Here is a 24,590-nt window from a genome sequence, read left to right on the forward strand (position 1 = left end):
CACCCAAGGGCAGACCCACTAGAGTGCTTAGGTGGCAGACAGAGGTACCTCCACAACAGCTGCCCCATTCCTTCAATCCGGGCCACAAAGGAGACCAACAGGACACTTACCACAGACAGTGCCAGCACTCCAGTCTCCCAGGTCAACGCCTGCCTCAGCACAGGCTGCAGCATACGCCCCCAGGTCATTGCAGAGCTGCTCTGTGCTGCCACTGGTGGCACACTGGTCATAGACACAGCTCTCCAAGTATGTCTTGGGCAGCAGGACCACATGGCATGGCTGGAAGGGGCCATCCAGTTGCGTGAGGATTGCACACTGCTTGTTAGCTGCCTCTTCCTCAGAGGGGGAGCAGGGTGCAGGCGGGCTGATGGCTGGGTCACACCTACAAAACAGACAGACAGCTCTGAGCTCACAGCAGCCTGTGGACCATTTCCCGACCTTCTCCCCAGCTAGAACCTCAGTCTCTGGAGTCCAGATCCCTCGCTAAGACAAGGCACCCACGATTGTCACTTTCAAGGGTGGGCAACACAGCCCACAGTCACCATTCCCCTCTGTGGCATCAGGCGGACAGAAACAAATGGCTGAGGCAGTTGCTTGGGGAAAACAACATACCAAGGCCCAGCTCCACTCTCTCTGGGGTCAGGAACAGTGAGATGCAGCATGTGGAGTGGAGTGGCAAGGCTCCCTCCTTGTGCCCCTCACAGCTCCCCTCTCCCAGGCTCCCTTTTGTCCATCATCTACGTGTCAGAACAAGGACTCACGGCCACTCATCATCCGGCACCATCCAGCTGGCTCCAAAGTCATTGAAGTCAGGCACAAGGACCCCATCGGGTCGCATGAAGTCGTCCTGCTGGCTGTCAGTGTACGTCCCACACAGCCCACACAGCTTGCCCTTGTGCTTCTCAGACACCCTCACTAGGAGCTCATGGTCCCCGTTGAACTGCAGCTGCAGGCCCAGCTTGGTAGAAACCCGCACGTAGGAGCCACTCAGGAAAATGCTCACCTCGGGGGCAGGAGAAGCAGGCAGGGAGGCCAGAGCACCGTTGATCTGAATAAGGAGGAGAGAGGGAGAGAGAGGCATAAAGAGATGTCCTCCACTCGGAGGTTGCTGCTCCTCACTGTGATGGTGCCGGGGCCCAGTGAGTCAGAAGCACTCATGGCATGAGAAACCCTGCCCGGGCCTGCAAGAACAGCTACTCTAGATAGGGCACATCGAAAGCTCAGGAAAACAAGCCGCAAATCTGTTGCTGTGCAAGCTACCGCATCTGCCCCGCTCAGAGCCTGGCTGTGCTCTTCTGTGAGCACGCCAGTAAGCTCAGGGAATATCAAGCTCTTCTTGGGGACAGAGTGGTACTGAACGGTGCCTGGGGCATCTGTTGTTGCCAGGTGTAAAATTGAGGGGCTTACATAGACTGCCTTGTTCTCACGCAGTGCAATGTGGAGGCCTTCCATTGTCAGTGCCACAGAGTTCAGAGCTGTCCAGCTCCGGCTGCCGCGATGTTTGTTGCGGGTGGTGACACTGAACCCAACGGAGGAGTTGTGACAGCCCGTCACCACGGTGTAGTTGCAGGAGCCCTGGAAGTGGTGAAGCTTCCCATCGAAGGTGCTGTAATGCGGGTCACCGTAGATGTGGCAGAGAGCAGCGCTGGCTGGGTAACAACCCCTCTGGCCGTTCTGGATCTTGCAGACTTCGTCCTCACCACAGGACAACGCAGAGCAAACCATCTGGCCGTTGGCTTCACACCGGCACTGGCGACTGCAGTTCTCGCTCACAGAGTATTCGCCTTCCTGCAGGCAGAGAAACACCGGGCATCAGCGTACCAGGCAGGAAAGTAGAGGCAAGAGAGTGCCCTGGGAGGGGTGCAAGGCAGGTCAGGGTTTTCACTCACGCTGTAGTAGTTGCCCTCGAAGAGGCAGCCACAGTGGGCCTCGGGCACACAGGCGTCTCCGCTGAGGAGGAAGCCAGAGGTACATGCACAGCCCTCCACGCAGGGCTTGGAGCAGTTGTGCGGGGCTTGTCGGTCAACACAGGTGGCAGGACAGCCGGTCATGCATGGGTCATAGTAGCTGTTGGTGGGGCACAGCAGGGCTGCAATGGGAAGGGGACAATTAGGACCAGCAAGCCTTCATGGAAGGATGACCTTCTGGGAAGGGGAAGACCAAAGACTCGCTTTGGCCAGAGGGGAGCAGCACATTTCCATTCTGGCAACTGCAAGGCAGGTACTCACGGCAGAAGGTGGCATTCCTCCAGGGAAGAAGAGTCACGCCAGCTGCCTGGCACGCATCAGCGTAGGCCTCCAGAGCAGCACACAGCACCTCCTGGTCACCGTTCAGGGCACAAAGGTCATAGGAACAGGTATCAAAGTAGCTCTGGGGGTTGATCACAGCGTGGCACCTCTCAAAAGAGCCAGGTCTGGCAGTCAGCATGCCACAGAACTGGTCTGAGTGGTACAGCTTCTCCTCTTCTGCACTGCAAGGTGGGGAGGGGACAGGGACGCCACAAGAGAAGTCATTGTCTGGGACCCGCCAGCTCTCTCCCAGTGCGTTGGAGTCTGCAGCTTGCTGCCCGTTGGGCATCATGTAATCATCCTCTCTCCGGTTGTTGAAGTTCCCACACATGCCGCAGGTCAGGTTGAAGTAGGTGGTGGGCACCTTCACCTCCACTGAGTGGTCCGTGTCGTAGGACACACTGAGCTTGAAGTCTGTCTCCAGGACGATGTAGCGGCCGCTCCTGCTCACTGTGATGGCACCTCCCGCCAAGTTCACCGGCAAGGTCTGGCGCACATTGTTCACCTAGGGCAGACACATCACAGTGGACCCTGGCCTTGTCCCTGGCCTCCCTGGGGTCTCCTGCCCCAGGGAAATCACTGACAAACCAGTCCTTGTGATTCCTCACACCCAGACGCCCCTGTGGCTTGCAGAGCCACGTCTCTGTTCTGCACTCTGCTGGGGCCTTTGTTCGATTGGGACACATTCCCCATTTACCTCTTCCTCCTCCAGCCCTCCAAAAAGGGAAACCAAAGCAACCCAGTGGCTTCAGGGGAACCCACCCGGTCCTGGGACAATGGAGATGTCTGGTACATGGCAGGCCTTGCCAAGAAAAGCCAGCCCTGCCTTGCAGGCGTGCCACGCTCGTGCCAGCCCCACTACCTACCAGTACTTGACTCTTCTCCTTCTTGACAATGGCAATGTGCTCTCCGTACACCTCAACCAGGACTTCGCGGACATAGGAGACTCTGGTGCTCCCACGATGCTCATTCTTGGCCTCAACATTGAAGTAGGGCAGGGAGGTGGTGTTGGAGCACACTTTGGCCAGGGTGTAGGTGCAGTTGCCCATGAAGCTGTGCGTCACCTTGTCAAAGGTGCTGTAGTGAGGGTCACCATGGACGTGGCAGATGCCGTAGGATTGTTTGAGGCACTGAGGTTTCCCATCCTGCACCCCACAGAACTGGCCCGCAGGGCATGAGGCGTTGGAGCAGCGGACTTTGCTTCCCCGTGCGGGACACGTGCACTTTGAGGAGCAGGTGTTGTCCGTCCAGAATTCCGAGCCAACGGGGTAGTGCTGCCCATTGTGCCAGCATCCGCACTGCTGGCTGGGCACGCATCGGTCGTTGTAGAGCAGGTACCCGCTGTCGCACACACATCCCTCCACGCACGGCAGGCTGCAGGTAGCAGGAGCCATCGGATCAACACAGGTGGCAGGGCAGGCTGCAGCACAGGGCTCGTAGTGACTGTTTGCTGGACAGGCAATGGCTGCCAAGACAGAAGACACAGCCATTACTTGGAGAACCCAACCATTATTTATGCTATAGTTTCCCCTTTGAAAATTTAAGAGTCTACATTTTCTCTGTGGTCTGCTTGGCTCCGCGGTTATTCTAAGTCATACCTGATCAAAGGAAACAGAAAATGGAGCCTCTAATACTATCAACTACCTGTAAGTCCCCATGACACATAATAAAAATATTTCTTATTCTCCACACCACTCTTTTATTCCTATTCTGTGTTTTGCCGAGACTAACAACCCCTGGTACTCTGTGTGGACTTACGGCAGAAGGTTGCGTTTCTCCACACAGGGATCTTGACGCCAAGCGACTGGCAGGCATCCGCATAAGACTGCAAGCTCTTGCACAGTGCCTCACGATCCAGCCCCAGCTCACACAGGTCATAAAGGCAGGTGCCAAAGTAACTGCTGGGGCTCAGCACTGCGTGGCACATCTGAAACGCGCTGCTGGTGTCAGTGAGGAGCCCACAGAAGTGGCTGCTGGCAATGACTTGCTTATCTGTCTCATTGCAGGCTGGGGTGGGGAGTGGTCCAGCTGAGCAGCTGTGGAAAGGCAGAAGGGTCCCTGGGTCATCTGTGGGCTCCTCCTGGTGCCTCTCTCCCTCCCCTTGCCCAACACGTCCCCACACTCACCTGCTGTCATTGGACACCTGCCAGCTGTTGCCCAGGCTGGTGGAGTCTGGCTCCAGTACCCCCTCCGGGTTCAGGAAGTCATCTGCTGCCATGCCGTTGTAGTTCCCGCACATGCCACAAACCTTGTGCCCAAAGGTGCTTGGAAGCGTCACCTCCACCCGATGGTTCCCATCAAACTTCACTCTCAAGCCAAAGTCTGTTGTGACCACTGTGTAGAATCCACTTGACGAGACCTGCACACCTGCAGATGGCGTGCAGGGCAGGATCTCTGCCACTCCATTGACCTGGAAGGTCAGAAATCAAGGCAGGGTTGGAGCAACCAATTTTGCACAGCTCTTGCCTCTCGCACAGCCACGCTGCCTCTCCCCCTTGTGCTTACCGTCACCACTCCACCCTTCCCCAGCCTTATGCGCTGGCCTGCAACATCAACATCCACGTATCGGACATAGGACACACGAGTGTTGGCTCCCCTGTGCTCATTGGCCGCTTCCACATTGAAGTAAGGCAGCGAGCTGTTGCTCTCGCACAGCTTGGACAGGGTGTAGGTGCAGGTGCCCATGAAATGGTGTAGCTGCTTGTCAAACGTGTGGTAGTGAGGGTCGCCTTCCACAACACAGATCCCTGACAGTGGAAAGACCAGAGGAAACATTCAGTTAAGCACCTCCTGCTGACTCTGCTCCCCGGCCATCATGCACAAAGAACACCAGCCTCGTCAGTGATCTACAGCTTTTAATAAGAGAGAGAGTTAGTGGAGATGTGTGTCAAGACACCATTATTTTTTTTTCCAGGAACTCCATTCAAACTTCCTTAAACATCTAAGTACTAGAAGTACTGGTGCCCCACACAAACCCTTAGAAAAGGAACAGTAAAAATATGAGTATCAATATGGCAGGATATTGACACAAATCAATAAACAGCCCTTCAATGCAAATGCACTGTGCATCCACTATGAGATAGAAAAAAAACTCAAAATGCTATCAATAACAGCAATACCTGAGGTGATCCCAGGAGGTGGTGTTGGTTTTGTGTGAGGAGGTTCTCTCGTGGTGCCTGTTGATGGGGCTGAGGAAACAGAAGGAAGTGGACCTATAAAAAGAGGGAGGTAGAAATAGTCAGTGACAACATGAGAGATTTGTTCGAGGTAGTTGGCACACGCTTCCCAAACATTGTGACAAAAGAAGCCCTGGCAGGGATTGCACCGTAACACCTGACTTGAGATTTTTCCACTCAATTGCTCTTCCTCCTGCCTAAGTGAAGCATAATAGGAGATGTGCAGTCCCTTCACGACAGACACTCTCTCTTCCTTGGCTAAAAGCCTTAAAAAAATAAAGGTAAAATTGCAGTCTGTTGAGGGAGCTGGATATGGTGCAGAAAGCAAAGCAGAGTTTCTAAAGTGAGAGTGGGGCGACCTTCTCCCCATGTCCCACAGGGCACACCTTTGTCCCTGCAATGCTTATGGCCAGGTGCAATGACTTGTCAGCAGAGATTTCTGCACTCAAGTACTCTTCCACCAGCACAGATGAAGGACAGTAGGAGATGTGCAGCCCCTTTACTACAGACACTCCCTCCCTTGGACAGCAGTCTCAAAGAAAGCTAACTGAACACGTGTCACAAGCAGTAGAAGATGGAGATGGAGCATGAGAGTACCTGAGCTTGGTGTGGGTCTTGGGGGTGTTTGCGTGCGCGGAGGCTGCGTCGTGGTGCCTGGCAAGGGGATCGTGGGTTTTGGTGTCGATGGACCTGGCACAAGAGAGAGTTAGAGGAGATCTACGCCAGCATGGGAGTTTTGTGGCAGGCAGATTTTCCAGCCCTCCCGAACACCCCAACATTGTAACGAGTCTGGTCCAGGGCAGGAATTGTGCAATGACTTGTCAGCAGTGATTTCTGCACTCAAGTGCTCTTGCACTAGCACAGGTGAAGGACAGTAGGAGATGCGCAGTCCCTGTACTAGACACACTCCCTCTCTTTTGCATGAGCCTCAAAGAGAGCTGACTGAACACTTGTCACAAGCAGTAGAAGATGGAGACGGAGCATGAGAGTACCTGAGCTCGGTGTGGGTCTTGGGGATGTTTGCGTGTGCGGAGGCTGCGTCGTCGTGCCCGGCAAGGGAATCGTGGGTTTTGGTGTGGACGGACCTAGCACAAGAGAGAATTAGAGGAGATCTACGCCAGCATGGGAGATTTGTGGTAGGCAGCTGGACCACCCTTCTTGAACACTCCAACATTGTGACCAGAGAGGCCCAGCGCAGGGATCGCATGGTGACACCTCTGCAGAGATTTCTGCACTCAAGTGCCCTTCCACCAGCACAGATGAAGGATAGTAGGAGATGTGCAGCCCCTTTACTACAGACACTCCCTCCCTTGGACAGCAGTCTCAAAGAAAGCTAACTGAACACGTGTCACAAGCACTAGAAGATGGGATGGAGCATGAGAGTACCTGAGCTTGGTGTGGGTCTTGGTGTATGTGAAGGCTGCGTTGTGGTGTTTGGCAATGCAGTTCCAGGTTCTGCAGTTGATGGACCTAGTGCAAGAGAGAGTTAGGGAAGATCTACATCAACATGGGAGTTTTGTGGCAGGCAGCTGGTCCACCTTCCCAAACACCTCAACGCCATAAGAAGAGGCCCAGGGCAGGGATCACACGGTGACATCTCAGCAAAAATTTCTGCACTCAAGTGCCCTTGCACCAGCATAGATGGAGGATAGCAGGAGATGTGCAGCCCCTTTACTGCAGACATTCCATCCCTTGTCCATGAGCCTCGAAGGAAGGTGACTGAACACTTGTCACAAGCAGTAGAAGATGGAGATGGAGCATGAGAGTACCTGAGCTTGGTGTGGGTCTTGGGGATGTTTGCGTGCGCAGAGGCTGCGTCGTGGTGCCTGGCAAGGGGACCGTGGGTTTTGGTGTCGATGGACCTGGCACAAGAGAGAGTTAGAGGAGATCTATGCCAGCATGGGAGTTTTGTGGCAGGCAGCTTTTCCACCCCTCCCAAATACCCCAACATTGTGACGAGAGTTGCCCAGGGCAGGAATTGTGCAATGACTTGTCAGCAGTGATTTCTGCGCTCAAGTGCTCTTGCACTTGCACAGGTGAAGGATAGTAGGAGATGCGCAGTCCCTGTACTAGACACACTCCCGCTCTTTTGCATGAGCCTCAAAGAGAGCTGACTGAACACTTGTCAGAAGCAGTAGAAGATGGAGATGGAGCATGAGAGTACCTGAGCTTGGTGTGGGTCTTGGGGGTGTTTGCGTGCGCGGAGGCTGCGTCGTGGTGCCTGGCAAGGGGATCGTGGGTTTTGGTGTCGATGGACCTGGCACAAGAGAGAGTTAGAGGAGATCTACGCCAGCATGGGAGTTTTGTGGCAGGCAGATTTTCCAGCCCTCCCGAACACCCCAACATTGTAACGAGTCTGGTCCAGGGCAGGAATTGTGCAATGACTTGTCAGCAGTGATTTCTGCGCTCAAGTGCTCTTGCACTAGCACAGGTGAAGGATAGTAGGAGATGCGCAGTCCCTGTACTAGACACACTCCCTCTCTTTTGCATGAGCCTCAAAGAGAGCTGACTGAACACTTGTCACAAGCAGTAGAAGATGGAGACGGAGCATGAGAGTACCTGAGCTCGGTGTGGGTCTTGGGGATGTTTGCGTGTGCGGAGGCTGCGTCGTCGTGCCCGGCAAGGGAATCGTGGGTTTTGGTGTGGACGGACCTAGCACAAGAGAGAATTAGAGGAGATCTACGCCAGCATGGGAGTTTTGTGGCAGGCAGCTGGACCACCCTTCTTGAACACTCCAACATTGTGACCAGAGAGGCCCAGCGCAGGGATCGCATGGTGACACCTCTGCAGAGATTTCTGCACTCAAGTGCCCTTCCACCAGCACAGATGAAGGATAGTAGGAGATGTGCAGCCCCTTTACTACAGACACTCCCTCCCTTGGACAGCAGTCTCAAAGAAAGCTAACTGAACACGTGTCACAAGCACTAGAAGATGGGATGGAGCATGAGAGTACCTGAGCTTGGTGTGGGTCTTGGTGTATGTGAAGGCTGCGTTGAGGTGTTTGGCAATGCAGTTCCAGGTTCTGCAGTTGATGGACCTAGTGCAAGAGAGAGTTAGAGACGATCTACATCAACACGGGAGTTTTGTGGCAGGCAGCTGGTCCACCTTCCCAAACACCTCAACGCCATGAGAAGAGGCCCAGGGCAGGGATCACACGGTGACATCTCAGCAAAAATTTCTGCACTCAAGTGCCCTTGCACCAGCATAGATGGAGGATAGCAGGAGATGTGCAGCCCCTTTACTGCAGACATTCCATCCCTTGTCCATGAGCCTCGAAGGAAGGTGACTGAACACTTGTCACAAGCAGTAGAAGATGGAGATGGAGCATGAGAGTACCTGAGCTTGGTGTGGGTCTTGGGGATGTTTGCGTGCGCAGAGGCTGCGTCGTGGTGCCTGGCAAGGGGACCGTGGGTATTGGTGTCGATGGACCTGGCACAAGAGAGAGTTAGAGGAGATCTACACCAGCATGGGAGTTTTGTGGCAGGCAGCTTTTCCACCCCTCCCAAATACCCCAATATTGTGACCAGAGTGGCCCAGGGCAGGAATTGTGCAATGACTTGTCAGCAGTGATTTCTGCGCTCAAGTGCTCTTGCACTTGCACAGGTGAAGGATAGTAGGAGATGCGCAGTCCCTGTACTAGACACACTCCCTCTCTTTTGCATGAGCCTCAAAGAGAGCTGACTGAACACTTGTCAGAAGCAGTAGAAGATGGAGATGGAGCATGAGAGTACCTGAGCTTGGTGTGGGTCTTGGGGGTGTTTGCGTGCGCGGAGGCTGGGTCGTGGTGCCTGGCAAGGGGACCGTGGGTTTTGGTGTCGATGGACCTGGCACAAGAGAGAGTTAGAGGAGATCTACGCCAGCATGGGAGTTTTGTGGCAGGCAGCTTTTCCACTCCTCCCAAACACCCCAACATTGTGACCAGAGAGGCCCAGGGCAGGAACTGTGCAATGACTTGTCAAGCAGAGATTTCTGCACTCAAGTGCCCTTCCACCAGCACAGATGAAGGACAGTAGGAGATGTGCAGCCCTTTTACTACAGACACTCCCTCCCTTGGACAGCAGTCTCAAAGAAAGCTAACTGAACACGTGTCACAAGCACTAGAAGATGGGATGGAGCATGAGAGTACCTGAGCTTGGTGTGGGTCTTGGTGTATGTGAAGGCTGTGTTGTGGTGTTTGGCAATGCAGTTCCAGGTTCTGCAGTTGATGGACCTAGTGCAAGAGAGAGTTAGAGATGATCTACATCAACACGGGAGTTTTGTGGCAGGCAGCTGGTCCACCTTCCCAAACACCTCAACGCCATGAGAAGAGGCCCAGGGCAGGGATCACACGGTGACATCTCAGCAAAAATTTCTGCACTCAAGTGCCCTTGCACCAGCATAGATGGAGGAATAGCAGGAGATGTGCAGCCCCTTTACTGCAGACATTCCATCCCTTGTCCATGAGCCTCGAAGGAAGCTGACTGAACACTTGTCACAAGCAGTAGAAGATGGAGATGGAGCATGTGAGTACCTGAGCTTGGTGTGGGTCTTGGGGGTGTTTGCGTGCGCAGGGGCTGCGTCGTGGTGCCTGGCAAGGGGACCGTGGGTTTTGGTGTCGATGGACCTGGCACAAGAGAGAATTAGAGGAGATCTACGCCAGCATGGGAGTTTTGTGGCAGGCAGCTGGTCCACATGTCCCCAACAACCAGACACTTTGAGCAGAGAGGCCCAGGGCATGAATTGCAGAGTGTCATCGCAGAAAGAGCCCTGCCGCTCAAGCGCTCTGCCACTGGCATAGGTGGGTGACTAAAGCTGATTAGACGCTTCAGCACCTATGCTCAATGTCTTGGCTGTGGGCCTTGTAATATGTGAACTTCATTGTGACTGCACGCAGTGCCAGTGCTCCAGTCTCCCGGGGGAAAGCCTGCTTGGGCACAGGCTGCATCACTGGCCTACAGGGCGCTGCAAAGTCAACCTGTGCTCCTGCCTGTAGCACAGCCTGCCACCTCAGCTGGTGAGGTCTCTCAAGCTGCCCTTCAGGGAGCCCAGCCTTGTACCTACCTGCACAGGGTCCCTTTTCAATGGACAGATCGTCCAATGCTACGTCGCTCCGGACATCTTCACCCCATTCTCCCTCCAGGACAAGCTAAGGGAAGGGACGGTTCCCAGCATTAGCTCCGGCCACATGTGTGGAGTGCCATTAGAAAGCACGGTTCCTCTCACATGGCAGTGGGAGCCTGTGCCTTTACCTGTATGTTTCCTGTGCTGTGCACCGTGATCTCTCCCAAGTTCCATCTGTCCCCGTGGTTCCCAACGCTGCTCCAGACCAGCAGCAGGTCTTCGTCCTTAGCCACGTATACCCGCAGGGCCATTGTTTCAGCCGCTCCGTACATGTGATACCAGAAGCGGAAGCAATGTTGTCCTTCGGAACTGCACACCGGACTGACCAGATGAGCCACAAAGCCGGGAAGGGCATTGCTCCCTTGCAGGTAGATGTAGTAGCCACCTGGAACAAAGCGTGAGCCACGCTGTCACACACCATCAAACGCAGACAAAGCAGCCAGGGACAACCCAAGCCCAGTCCTGGGAGCACCCCCTGCTGCAGTTCAAGGCAGGCAAAAGGAGGGGAGAACAAAAACAGGTCCTTTACTCGTCACAACCCTCCCCAGCCCTGAAGCCGCCTCTGAACCTTGCTCTCTGGGCCATGGCAGCTGTAAGGCTTCGCCTGGGGAACGGCAATCCCTCCAAAGCATCGCCGCAATCCTTGCGTGGCTTTGCAGCTTTGGGGGCCCACTCATAATTGGCTTCTGGAGAAGCCAGCATCTCCTAAAAGAGAGACCCATTCCTGTTCCCCTGAGACAGCCGGGCCATCAAGCTTTGCATTACCTTCTCTCTTGCACAGCAGGCCCTTGCCTACCCTGACAGTACCACAAACTGATTCCCAGGGCTGCAATCCTTCCCAAAGGAGGGCTCTGGCTCTGGGAGAGGTTGCCAAAAAAAAAAACTGGCTCTGCATCAAGCTCAGGAAACATGTGGCCCATATTAGCTGTTAGAAGATGTTTGTTGCCATCTTCCCAGGGACACCCCTCTTCCTGAAGAACCGCTGTGTACTGAATGCAGTTCCTACCTCCTGTTGTGTGGTCAGAGGAGGGGCCGGTATTTGGCGTGGGCGTTGGACCCTTGTTCCTTATCCAGTCAATGCTGCTGTAATCTGCCTGGACCCACTCACAGAAGTCATCATCAAATGTGCAGGCGAAATTGCAGTCTGTTGAGGGAGCTGGATATGGTGCAGAAAGGAAAGCAGAGTTTCTAGAGTGAGAGTGGGGCCACCTTCTCCCCATGTCCCACAGGGCACACCTTTGTCCCTGGCATGCTTATGGCCAGGTGAGGATGGCCAGGCAGGTGGAAGTGCACGAGCTGAGTGCCTAGCACTGGCTGTCAGTAAAAAACATGGGTGGGAGGCAGCAGTACCTGTGCTTGGCCCAGGTGCTGGTGGTGGTGTGGTGTGTGGAGGCCGCGTTGAGGTGCCTGGCAAGGGGGCCGAGGTTGTAGGAACTGCTGGAAGTGCAGAGAAACATAGGTGGAGATGGTGTGTTTTGTAACGGGGATTTGTTGCCAAGTGGGGATGTTGCACCCTTCCCAAACACCCCCAACCATGGCAAAAGGAGGATAGATTGAGGAGTGGAGGAGACGTGCACCCCCTTCACTACAGACAATCCCTCCTTTGGCCAAGAGCCTCAAAGAAAGCTAACTGAACACTTGTCAGAAGCAGTAGAAGATGGAGATGGAGCATGAGAGTACCTGAGCTCGGTGTGGGTCTTGGGGGTGTTTGTGTGCGCGGAGGCTGGGTCGTGGTGCCTGGCAAGGGAATCGTGGGTTTTGGTGTCGATGGACCTGGCACAAGAGAGAGTTAGAGGAGATCTACGCCAGCATGGGAGTTTTGTGGCAGGCAGATTTTCCACCCCTCCCAAATACCCCAACATTGTGACCAGAGTTGCCCAGGGCAGGAATTGTGCAATGACTTGTCAGCAGTGATTTCTGCGCTCAAGTGCTCTTGCACTTGCACAGGTGAAGGATAGTAGGAGATGTGCAGTCCTTGTACTAGACACACTCCCTCTCTTTTGCATGAGCCTCAAAGAGAGCTGACTGAACACTTGTCAGAAGCAGTAGAAGATGGAGATGGAGCATGAGAGTACCTGAGCTTGCTGTGGGTCTTGGGGATGTTTGCGTGGGCGGAGGCTGCGTTGTGGTGCCCGGCAAGGGGATCGTGGGTTTTGGTGTCGATGGACCTGGCACAGGAGAGAGTTAGAGGAGATCTACGCCAGCATGGGAGTTTTGTGGCAGGCAGCTTTTCCACCCCTCCCAAACACCCCAACATTGTGACGAGAGTTGCCCAGGGCAGGAATTGTGTAATTACTTGTCAGCAGTGATTTCTGCGCTCAAGTGCTCTTGCACTTGCACAGGTGAAGGATAGTAGGAGATGCGCAGTCCCTGTACTAGACACACTCCCTCTCTTTTGCATGAGCCTCAAAGAGAGCTGACTGAACACTTGTCAGAAGCAGTAGAAGATGGAGATGGAGCATGAGAGTACCTGAGCTCGGTGTGGGTCTTGGGGGTGTTTGTGTGCGCGGAGGCTGCGTTGTGGTGCCCGGCAAGGGAATCGTGGGTTTTGGTGTTGATGGACCTGGCACAAGAGAGAGTTAGAGGAGATCTACGCCAGCATGGGAGTTTTGTGGCAGGCAGCTTTTCCACCCCTCCCAAACACCCCAACATTGTGACCAGAGAGGCCCAGGGCAGGAACTGTGCAATGACTTGTCAAGCAGAGATTTCTGCACTCAAGTGCCCTTCCACCAGCACAGATGAAGGACAGTAGGAGATGTGCAGCCCCTTTACTACAGACACTCCCTCCCTTGGACAGCAGTCTCAAAGAAAGCTAACTGAACACGTGTCACAAGCACTAGAAGATGGGATGGAGCATGAGAGTACCTGAGCTTGGTGTGGGTCTTGGTGTATGTGAAGGCTGCGTTGAGGTGTTTGGCAATGCAGTTCCAGGTTCTGCAGTTGATGGACCTAGTGCAAGAGAGAGTTAGAGACGATCTACATCAACATGGGAGTTTTGTGGCAGGCAGCTGGTCCACCTTCCCAAACACCTCAACGCCATGAGAAGAGGCCCAGGGCAGGGATAACACGGTGACATCTCAGCAAAAATTTCTGCACTCAAGTGCCCTTGCACCAGCATAGATGGAGGAATAGCAGGAGATGTGCAGCCCCTTTACTGCAGACATTCCATCCCTTGTCCATGAGCCTCGAAGGAAGCTGACTGAACACTTGTCACAAGCAGTAGAAGATGGAGATGGAGCATGTGAGTACCTGAGCTTGGTGTGGGTCTTGGGGGTGTTTGCGTGCGCAGGGGCTGCGTCGTGGTGCCTGGCAAGGGGACCGTGGGTTTTGGTGTCGATGGACCTGGCACAAGAGAGAATTAGAGGAGATCTACGCCAGCATGGGAGTTTTGTGGCAGGCAGCTGGTCCACATGTCCCCAACAACCAGACACTTTGAGCAGAGAGGCCCAGGGCATGAATCGCAGAGTGTCATTGCAGAAAGAGCCCTGCCGCTCAAGCGCTCTGCCACTGGCATAGGTGGGTGACTAAAGCTGATTAGACGCTTCAGCACCTATGCTCAATGTCTTGGCTGTGGGCCTTGTAATATGTGAACTTCATTGTGACTGCACGCAGTGCCAGTGCTCCAGTCTCCCGGGGGAAAGCCTGCTTGGGCACAGGCTGCATCACTGGCCTACAGGGCGCTGCAAAGTCAACCTGTGCTCCTGCCTGTAGCACAGCCTGCCACCTCAGCTGGTGAGGTCTCTCAAGCTGCCCTTCAGGGAGCCCAGCCTTGTACCTACCTGCACAGGGTCCCTTTTCAATGGACAGATCGTCCAATGCTACGTCGCTCCGGACATCTTCACCCCATTCTCCCTCCAGGACAAGCTAAGGGAAGGGACGGTTCCCAGCATTAGCTCCGGCCACATGTGTGGAGTGCCATTAGAAAGCACGGTTCCTCTCACATGGCAGTGGGAGCCTGTGCCTTTACCTGTATGTTTCCTGTGCTGTGCACCGTGATCTCTCCCAAGTTCCATCTGTCCCCGTGGTTCCCAACGCTGCTCCAGACCAGCAGCAGGTCTTCGTCCTTAGCCACGTATACCCGCAGGGCCATTGTTTCAGCCGCTCCGTACATGTGATACCAGAAGCGGAAGCAATGTTGTCCTTCGGAACTGCACACCGGACTGACCAGATGAGCCACAAAGCCGGGAAGGGCATTGCTCCCTTGCAGGTAGATGTAGTAGCCACCTGGAACAAAGCGTGAGCCACGCTGTCACACACCATCAAACGCAGACAAAGCAGCCAGGGACAACCCAAGCCCAGTCCTGGGAGCACCCCCTGCTGCAGTTCAAGGCAGGCAAAAGGAGGGGAGAACAAAAACAGGTCCTTTACTCGTCACAACCCTCCCCAGCCCTGAAGCCGCCTCTGAACCTTGCTCTCTGGGCCATGGCAGCTGTAAGGCTTCGCCTGGGGAACGGCAATCCCTCCAAAGCATCGCCGCAATCCTTGCGTGGCTTTGCAGCTTTGGGGGCCCACTCATAATTGGCTTCTGGAGAAGCCAGCATCTCCTAAAAGAGAGACCCATTCCTGTTCCCCTGAGACAGCCGGGCCATCAAGCTTTGCATTACCTTCTCTCTTGCACAGCAGGCCCTTGCCTACCCTGACGGTACCACAAACTGATTCCCAGGGCTGCAATCCTTCCCAAAGGAGGGCTCTGGCTCTGGGAGAGGTTGCCAAAAAAAAAAACTGGCTCTGCATCAAGCTCAGGAAACATGTGGCCCATATTAGCTGTTAGAAGATGTTTGTTGCCATCTTCCCAGGGACACCCCTCTTCCTGAAGAACCGCTGTGTACTGAATGCAGTTCCTACCTCCTGTTGTGTGGTCAGAGGAGGGGCCGGTATTTGGCGTGGGCGTTGGACCCTTGTTCCTTATCCAGTCAATGCTGCTGTAATCTGCCTGGACCCACTCACAGAAGTCATCATCAAATGTGCAGGCGAAATTGCAGTCTGTTGAGGGAGCTGGATATGGTGCAGAAAGGAAAGCAGAGTTTCTAGAGTGAGAGTGGGGCCACCTTCTCCCCATGTCCCACAGGGCACACCTTTGTCCCTGGCATGCTTATGGCCAGGTGAGGATGGCCAGGCAGGTGGAAGTGCACGAGCTGAGTGCCTAGCACTGGCTGTCAGTAAAAAACATGGGTGGGAGGCAACAGTACCTGTGCTTGGCCCAGGTGCTGGTGGTGGTGTGGTGTGTGGAGGCCGCGTTGAGGTGCCTGGCAAGGGGGCCGAGGTTGTAGGAACTGCTGGAAGTGCAGAGAAACATAGGTGGAGATGGTGTGTTTTGTAACGGGGATTTGTTGCCAAGTGGGGATGTTGCACCCTTCCCAAACACCCCCAACCATGGCAAAAGGAGGATAGATTGAGGAGTGGAGGAGACGTGCACCCCCTTCACTACAGACAATCCCTCCTTTGGCCAAGAGCCTCAAAGAAAGCTAACTGAACACTTGTCAGAAGCAGTAGAAGATGGAGATGGAGCATGAGAGTACCTGAGCTCGGTGTGGGTCTTGGGGGTGTTTGTGTGCGCGGAGGCTGGGTCGTGGTGCCTGGCAAGGGAATCGTGGGTTTTGGTGTCGATGGACCTGGCACAAGAGAGAGTTAGAGGAGATCTACGCCAGCATGGGAGTTTTGTGGCAGGCAGATTTTCCACCCCTCCCAAATACCCCAACATTGTGACCAGAGTTGCCCAGGGCAGGAATTGTGCAATGACTTGTCAGCAGTGATTTCTGCGCTCAAGTGATCTTGCACTTGCACAGGTGAAGGATAGTAGGAGATGTGCAGTCCCTGTACTAGACACACTCCCTCTCTTTTGCATGAGCCTCAAAGAGAGCTGACTGAACACTTGTCAGAAGCAGTAGAAGATGGAGATGGAGCATGAGAGTACCTGAGCTTGGTGTGGGTCTTGGGGATGTTTGCGTGTGCGGAGGCTGCGTTGTGGTGCCCGGCAAGGGGATCGTGGGTTTTGGTGTCGATGGACCTGGCAGAGGAGAGAGTTAGAGGAGATCTACGCCAGCATGGGAGTTTTGTGGCAGGCAGCATTTCCACCCCTCCCAAACACCCCAACATTGTGACCAGAGAGGCAGAGCGCAGGGATCACATGGTGACACCTCTGCAGAGATTTCTGCACTCAAGTGCCCTTCCACCAGCACAGATGAAGGATAGTAGGAGATGTGCAGCCCCTTTACTACAGACACTCCCTCCCTTGGACAGCAGTCTCAAAGAAAGCTAACTGAACACGTGTCACAAGCACTAGAAGATGGGATGGAGCATGAGAGTACCTGAGCTTGGTGTGGGTCTTGGTGTATGTGAAGGCTGCGTTGTGGTGTTTGGCAATGCAGTTCCAGGTTCTGCAGTTGATGGACCTAGTGCAAGAGAGAGTTAGGGAAGATCTACATCAACATGGGAGTTTTGTGGCAGGCAGCTGGTCCACCTTCCCAAACACCTCAACGCCATGAGAAGAGGCCCAGGGCAGGGATCACACGGTGACATCTCAGCAAAAATTTCTGCACTCAAGTGCCCTTGCACCAGCATAGATGGAGGATAGCAGGAGATGTGCAGCCCCTTTACTACAGACATTCCATCCCTTGTCCATGGGCCTCGAAGGAAGCTGACTGAACACTTGTCACAAGCAGTAGAAGATGGAGATGGAGCATGTGAGTACCTGAGCTCGGTGTGGGTCTTGGGGGTGTTTGTGTGCGCGGAGGCTGCGTTGTGGTGCCTGGCAAGGGGACCGTGGGTATTGGTGTCGATGGACCTGGCACAAGAGAGAGTTAGAGGAGATCTATGCCAGCATGGGAGTTTTGTGGCAGGCAGCTTTTCCACCCCTCCCAAACACCCCAACATTGTGACGAGAGTTGCCCAGGGCAGGAATTGTGCAATGACTTGTCAGCAGTGATTTCTGCGCTCAAGTGCTCTTGCACTTGCACAGGTGAAGGATAGTAGGAGATGCGCAGTCCCTGTACTAGACACACTCCCGCTCTTTTGCATGAGCCTCAAAGAGAGCTGACTGAACACTTGTCAGAAGCAGTAGAAGATGGAGATGGAGCATGAGAGTACCTGAGCTCGGTGTGGGTCTTGGGGGTGTTTGCGTGCGCGGAGGCTGCGTTGTGGTGCCTGGCAAGGGAATCGTGGGTTTTGGTGTCGATGGACCTGGCACAAGAGAGAGTTAGAGGAGATCTACGCCAGCATGGGAGTTTTTTGGCAGGCAGCTGGACCACCCTTCTTGAACACTCCAACATTGTGACCAGAGAGGCCCAGTGCAGGGATCACATGGTGACACCTCTGCAGAGATTTCTGCACTCAAGTGCCCTTCCACCAGCACAGATGAAGGATAGTAGGAGATGTGCAGCCCCTTTACTACAGACACTCCCTCCCTTGGACAGCAGTCTCAAAGAAAGCTAACTGAACACGTGTCACAAGCACTAGAAGATGGGATGGAGCATGAGAGTACCTGAGCTTGGTGTGGGTCTTGGTGTATGTGAAGGCTGCGTTGTGGTGTTTGGCAATGCAGTTCCAGGTTCTGCAGTTGATGGACCTAGAGCAAGAGAGAGTTAGAGACGATCTACATCAACATGGGAGTTTTGTGGCAGGCAGTTGGTCCACCTTCCCAAACACCTCAACGCCATGAGAAGAGGCCCAGGGCAGGGATCACATGGTGACATCTCAGCAAAAATTTCTGCACTCAAGTGCCCTTGCACCAGCATAGATGGAGGAATAGCAGGAGATGTGCAGCCCCTTTACTATAGACATTCCATCCCTTGTCCATGAGCCTCGAAGGAAGCTGACTGAACACTTGTCACAAGCAGTAGAAGATGGAGATGGAGCATGTGAGTACCTGAGCTCGGTGTGGGTCTTGGGGGTGTTTGCGTGCGCAGGGGCTGCGTCGTGGTGCCTGGCAAGGGGACCGTGGGTTTTGGTGTCGATGGACCTGGCACAAGAGAGAGTTAGAGGAGATCTACGCCAGCATGGGAGTTTTGTGGCAGGCAGCTGGTCCACCTGTTCCCAACAACCAGACACTTTGAGCAGAGAGGCCCAGGGCATGAATCGCAGAGTGTCATCGCAGAAAGAGCCCTGCCGCTCAAGCGCTCTGCCACTGGCATAGGTGGGTGACTAAAGCTGATTAGACGCTTCAGCACCTATGCTCAATGTCTTGGCTGTGGGCCTTGTAATATGTGAACTGCATTGTGACTGCACGCAGTGCCAGTGCTCCAGTCTCCCGGGGGAAAGCCTGCTTGGGCACAGGCTGCATCACTGGCCTACAGGGCGCTGCAAAGTCAACCTGTGCTCCTGCCTGTAGCACAGCCTGCCACCTCAGCTGGTGAGGTCTCTCAAGCTGCCCTTCAGGGAGCCCAGCCTTGTACCTACCTGCACAGGGTCCCTTTTCAATGGACAGATCGTCCAATGCTACGTCGCTCCGGACATCTTCACCCCATTCTCCCTCCAGGACAAGCTAAGGGAAGGGACGGTTTCCAGCATTAGCTCCGGCCACATGTGTGGAGTGCCATTAGAAAGCACGGTTCCTCTCACATGGCAGTGGGAGCCTGTGCCTTTACCTGTATGTTTCCTGTGCTGTGCACCGTGATCTCTCCCAAGTTCCATCTGTCCCCGTGGTTCCCAACGCTGCTCCAGACCAGCAGCAGGTCTTCGTCCTTAGCCACGTATACCCGCAGGGCCATTGTTTCAGCCGCTCCGTACATGTGATACCAGAAGCGGAAGCAATGTTGTCCTTCGGAACTGCACACCGGACTGACCAGATGAGCCACAAAGCCGGGGAGGGCATTGCTCCCTTGCAGGTAGATGTAGTAGCCACCTGGAACAAAGCGTGAGCCACGCTGTCACACACCATCAAACGCAGACAAAACAGCCAGGGACAACCCAAGCCCAGTCCTGGGAGCACCCCCTGCTGCAGTTCAAGGCAGGCAAAAGGAGGGGAGAACAAAAACAGGTCCTTTGCTCGTCACAACCCTCCCCAGCCCTGAAGCCGCCTCTGAACCTTGCTCTCTGGGCCATGGCAGCTGTAAGGCTTCGCCTGGGGAACGGCAACCCCTCCAAAGCATCACCGCAATCCTTGCGTGGCTTTGCAGCTTTGGGGGCCCACTCATAATTGGCTTCTGGAGAAGCCAGCGTCTCCTAAAAGAGAGACCCATTCCTGTTCCCCTGAGACAGCCGGGCCATCAAGCTTTGCATTACCTTCTCTCTTGCACAGCAGGCCCTTGCCTACCCTGACGGTACCACAAACTGATTCCCAGGGCTGCAATCCTTCCCAAAGGAGGGCTCTGGCTCTGGGAGAGGTTGCCAAAAAAAAAAACTGGCTCTGCATCAAGCTCAGGAAACATGTGGCCCATATTAGCTGTTAGAAGATGTTTGTTGCCATCTTCCCAGGGACACCCCTCTTCCTGAAGAACCGCTGTGTACTGAATGCAGTTCCTACCTCCTGTTGTGTGGTCAGAGGAGGGGCCGGTATTTGGCGTGGGCGTTGGACCCTTGTTCCTTATCCAGTCAATGCTGCTGTAATCTGCCTGGACCCACTCACAGAAGTCATCATCAAATGTGCAGGCGAAATTGCAGTCTGTTGAGGGAGCTGGATATGGTGCAGAAAGGAAAGCAGAGTTTCTAGAGTGAGAGTGGGGCCACCTTCTCCCCATGTCCCACAGGGCACACCTTTGTCCCTGGCATGCTTATGGCCAGGTGAGGATGGCCAGGCAGGTGGAAGTGCACGAGCTGAGTGCCTAGCACTGGCTGTCAGTAAAAAACATGGATGGGAGGCAACAGTACCTGTGCTTGGCCCAGGTGCTGGTGGTGGTGTGGTGTGTGGAGGCCGCGTTGAGGTGCCTGGCAAGGGGGCCGAGGTTGTAGGAACTGCTGGAAGTGCAGAGAAACATAGGTGGAGATGGTGTGTTTTGTAACGGGGATTTGTTGCCAAGTGGGGATGTTGCACCCTTCCCAAACACCCCCAACCATGGCAAAAGGAGCATAGATTGAGGAGAGGAGGAGACGTGCACCCCCTTCACTACAGACAATCCCTCCTTTGGCCAAGAGCCTCAAAGAAAGCTGACTGAACACTTGTCAGAAGCAGTAGAAGATGGAGATGGAGCATGAGAGTACCTGAGCTCGGTGCGGGTCTTGGGGGTGTTTGTGTGCGCGGAGGCTGCGTCGTGGTGCCTGGCAAGGGGATCGTGGGTTTTGGTGTCGATGGACCTGGCACAAGAGAGAGTTAGAGGAGATCTACGCCAGCATGGGAGTTTTGTGGCAGGCAGCTTTTCCACCCCTCCCAAACACCCCAACATTGTGACCAGAGAGGCCCAGCGCAGGGATCACATGGTGACACCTCTGCAGAGATTTCTGCACTCAAGTGCCCTTCCACCAGCACAGATGAAGGATAGTAGGAGATGTGCAGCCCCTTTACTACAGACACTCCCTCCCTTGGACAGCAGTCTCAAAGAAAGCTAACTGAACACGTGTCACAAGCACTAGAAGATGGGATGGAGCATGAGAGTACCTGAGCTTGGTGTGGGTCTTGGTGTATGTGAAGGCTGCGTTGTGGTGTTTGGCAATGCAGTTCCAGGTTCTGCAGTTGATGGACCTAGTGCAAGAGAGAGTTAGAGACGATCTACATCAACATGGGAGTTTTGTGGCAGGCAGCTGGTCCACCTTCCCAAACACCTCAACGCCACGAGAAGAGGCCCAGGGCAGGGATCACACGGTGACATCTCAGCAAAAATTTCTGCACTCAAGTGCCCTTGCACCAGCATAGATGGAGGAATAGCAGGAGACGTGCAGCCCCTTTACTGCAGACATTCCATCCCTTGTCCATGAGCCTCGAAGGAAGCTGACTGAACACTTGTCACAAGCAGTAGAAGATGGAGATGGAGCATGTGAGTACCTGAGCTTGGTGTGGGTCTTGGGGGTGTTTGCGTGCGCAGGGGCTGCGTCGTGGTGCCTGGCAAGGGGACCGTGGGTTTTGGTGTCGATGGACCTGGCACAAGAGAGAGTTAGAGGAGATCTACGCCAGCATGGGAGTTTTGTGGCAGGCAGCTGGTCCACCTGTTCCCAACAACCAGACACTTTGAGCAGAGAGGCCCAGGGCATGAATCGCAGAGTGTCATCGCAGAAAGAGCCCTGCCGCTCAAGCGCTCTGCCACTGGCATAGGTGGGTGACTAAAGCTGATTAGACGCTTCAGCACCTATGCTCAATGTCTTGGCTGTGGGCCTTGTAATATGTGAACTGCATTGTGACTGCACGCAGTGCCAGTGCTCCAGTCTCCCGGGGGAAAGCCTGCTTGGGCACAGGCTGCATCACTGGCCTACAGGGCGCTGCAAAGTCAACCTGTGCTCCTGCCTGTAGCACAGCCTGCCACCTCAGCTGGTGAGGTCTCTCAAGCTGCCCTTCAGGGAGCCCAGCCTTGTACCTACCTGCACAGGGTCCCTTTTCAATGGACAGATCGTCCAATGCTACGTCGCTCCGGACATCTTCACCCCATTCTCCCTCCAGGACAAGCTAAGGGAAGGGACGGTTCCCAGCATTAGCTCCGGCCACATGTGTGGAGTGCCATTAGAAAGCACGGTTCCTCTCACATGGCAGTGGGAGCCTGTGCCTTTACCTGTATGTTTCCTGTGCTGTGCACCGTGATCTCTCCCAAGTTCCATCTGTCCCCGTGGTTCCCAACGCTGCTCCAGACCAGCAGCAGGTCTTCGTCCTTAGCCACGTATACCCGCAGGGCCATTGTTTCAGCCGCTCCGTACATGTGATACCAGAAGCGGAAGCAATGTTGTCCTTCGGAACTGCACACCGGACTGACCAGATGAGCCACAAAGCCGGGAAGGGCATTGCTCCCTTGCAGGTAGATGTAGTAGCCACCTGGAACAAAGCGTGAGCCACGCTGTCACACACCATCAAACGCAGACAAAGCAGCCAGGGACAACCCAAGCCCAGTCCTGGGAGCACCCCCTGCTGCAGTTCAAGGCAGGCAAAAGGAGGGGAGAACAAAAACAGGTCCTTTACTCGTCACAACCCTCCCCAGCCCTGAAGCCGCCTCTGAACCTTGCTCTCTGGGCCATGGCAGCTGTAAGGCTTCGCCTGGGGAACGGCAATCCCTCCAAAGCATCGCCGCAATCCTTGCGTGGCTTTGCAGCTTTGGGGGCCCACTCATAATTGGCTTCTGGAGAAGCCAGCATCTCCTAAAAGAGAGACCCATTCCTGTTCCCCTGAGACAGCCGGGCCATCAAGCTTTGCATTACCTTCTCTCTTGCACAGCAGGCCCTTGCCTACCCTGACGGTACCACAAACTGATTCCCAGGGCTGCAATCCTTCCCAAAGGAGGGCTCTGGCTCTGGGAGAGGTTGCCAAAAAAAAAAACTGGCTCTGCATCAAGCTCAGGAAACATGTGGCCCATATTAGCTGTTAGAAGATGTTTGTTGCCATCTTCCCAGGGACACCCCTCTTCCTGAAGAACCGCTGTGTACTGAATGCAGTTCCTACCTCCTGTTGTGTGGTCAGAGGAGGGGCCGGTATTTGGCGTGGGCGTTGGACCCTTGTTCCTTATCCAGTCAATGCTGCTGTAATCTGCCTGGACCCACTCACAGAAGTCATCATCAAATGTGCAGGCGAAATTGCAGTCTGTTGAGGGAGCTGGATATGGTGCAGAAAGGAAAGCAGAGTTTCTAGAGTGAGAGTGGGGCCACCTTCTCCCCATGTCCCACAGGGCACACCTTTGTCCCTGGCATGCAAATGGCCAGGTGAGGATGGCCAGGCAGGTGGAAGTGCACGAGCTGAGTGCCTAGCACTGGCTGTCAGTAAAAAACATGGGTGGGAGGCAACAGTACCTGTGCTTGGCCCAGGTGCTGGTGGTGGTGTGGTGTGTGGAGGCCGCGTTGAGGTGCCTGGCAAGGGGGCCGAGGTTGTAGGAACTGCTGGAAGTGCAGAGAAACATAGGTGGAGATGGTGTGTTTTGTAACGGGGATTTGTTGCCAAGTGGGGATGTTGCACCCTTCCCAAACACCCCCAACCATGGCAAAAGGAGCATAGAATCATAGAATCATAGAATAGTTAGAGTTGGAAGGGACCTTCAACGGTCATCTAGTCCAACCCCCCTGCAAGAAGCAGGGACATCCCTGACTAGATCAGGTTGCTCAGAGCCTCATCCAGCCTGGCCTTGAACGATTCCAGGGATGGGGCATCCACCACCTCTCTGGGCAACCCGTTCCAGTGCTCTACAACTCTCATTGTAAAAAATTTTTTTCTAATATCTAATCTAAACCTACCTCCTTCTAATTTAAACCCATTACCCCTTGTTCTATCACAACAGGCCCTACTGAACAGCTTCTCCCCATCTTTCTTGTAGGCCCCCTTGAGGTATTGGAAGACTGTGCAATGACTTGTCAGCAGAGATTTCTGCACTCAAGTGCCTTTCCACCAGCACAGATGAAGGATAGTAGGAGATGTGCAGCCCCTTTACTACAGACACTCCCTCCCTTGGACAGCAGTCTCAAAGAAAGCTAATGGGGATTTTGCACCCTTTCCAAACATCCCTACACCATGGCAAAATCAGCACAGTACAGAAATCCCATGATATCCCTTTCACAATGTGTCTCTTCACCCAAGGGCAGACCCACTAGAGTGCTTAGGTGGCAGACAGAGGCACCTCCACAACAGCTGCCCCATTCCTTCAATCCGGGCCACAAAGGAGACCAACAGGACACTTACCACAGACAGTGCCAGCACTCCAGTCTCCCAGGTCAACGCCTGCCTCAGCACAGGCTGCAGCATACGCCCCCAGGTCATTGCAGAGCTGCTCTGTGCTGCCACTGGTGGCACACTGGTCATAGACACAGCTCTCCAAGTATGTCTTGGGCAGCAGAACCACATGGCATGGCTGGAAGGGGCCATCCAGTTGCGTGAGGATTGCACACTGCTTGTTAGCTGCCTCTTCCTCAGAGGGGGAGCAGGGTGCAGGCGGGCTGATGGCTGGGTCACACCTACAAAACAGACAGACAGCTC

General features: G+C 54.5%; 1 protein-coding gene across 1 annotated transcript in view; it reads right to left on the minus strand.

Annotated features, from left to right (window-relative positions):
- The window catches only part of LOC104477843 (IgGFc-binding protein-like), a 72,154-nt gene that overhangs the window by 22,761 nt on the left and 24,803 nt on the right, over positions 1 to 24,590 (minus strand). Inside the window, 41 exon segments of the mRNA XM_086754855.1 lie at positions 105 to 382; positions 762 to 1,048; positions 1,408 to 1,788; positions 1,890 to 2,089; positions 2,229 to 2,793; positions 3,155 to 3,753; positions 4,047 to 4,324; positions 4,415 to 4,698; positions 4,794 to 5,035; positions 5,408 to 5,500; positions 6,062 to 6,154; positions 6,457 to 6,549; positions 6,851 to 6,934; positions 7,629 to 7,721; positions 8,024 to 8,116; positions 8,801 to 8,893; positions 9,591 to 9,674; positions 9,975 to 10,067; positions 10,505 to 10,589; positions 10,693 to 10,949; positions 11,571 to 11,720; positions 12,245 to 12,337; positions 13,035 to 13,127; positions 13,814 to 13,906; positions 14,344 to 14,428; positions 14,532 to 14,788; positions 15,410 to 15,559; positions 16,084 to 16,176; positions 16,873 to 16,956; positions 18,045 to 18,128; positions 18,429 to 18,521; positions 18,959 to 19,043; positions 19,147 to 19,403; positions 20,025 to 20,174; positions 20,699 to 20,791; positions 21,477 to 21,569; positions 22,007 to 22,091; positions 22,195 to 22,451; positions 23,073 to 23,222; positions 23,417 to 23,500; positions 24,297 to 24,568. Coding sequence (XP_086610981.1) covers positions 105 to 382; positions 762 to 1,048; positions 1,408 to 1,788; positions 1,890 to 2,089; positions 2,229 to 2,793; positions 3,155 to 3,753; positions 4,047 to 4,324; positions 4,415 to 4,698; positions 4,794 to 5,035; positions 5,408 to 5,500; positions 6,062 to 6,154; positions 6,457 to 6,549; positions 6,851 to 6,934; positions 7,629 to 7,721; positions 8,024 to 8,116; positions 8,801 to 8,893; positions 9,591 to 9,674; positions 9,975 to 10,067; positions 10,505 to 10,589; positions 10,693 to 10,949; positions 11,571 to 11,720; positions 12,245 to 12,337; positions 13,035 to 13,127; positions 13,814 to 13,906; positions 14,344 to 14,428; positions 14,532 to 14,788; positions 15,410 to 15,559; positions 16,084 to 16,176; positions 16,873 to 16,956; positions 18,045 to 18,128; positions 18,429 to 18,521; positions 18,959 to 19,043; positions 19,147 to 19,403; positions 20,025 to 20,174; positions 20,699 to 20,791; positions 21,477 to 21,569; positions 22,007 to 22,091; positions 22,195 to 22,451; positions 23,073 to 23,222; positions 23,417 to 23,500; positions 24,297 to 24,568 — 7,076 coding nt within the window.

This window comes from Chlamydotis macqueenii, chromosome 9 (genome assembly GCF_036417535.1).
Source record: "Chlamydotis macqueenii isolate bChlMac1 chromosome 9, bChlMac1.mat, whole genome shotgun sequence".
Lineage (NCBI taxonomy): Eukaryota > Metazoa > Chordata > Aves > Otidiformes > Otididae > Chlamydotis > Chlamydotis macqueenii.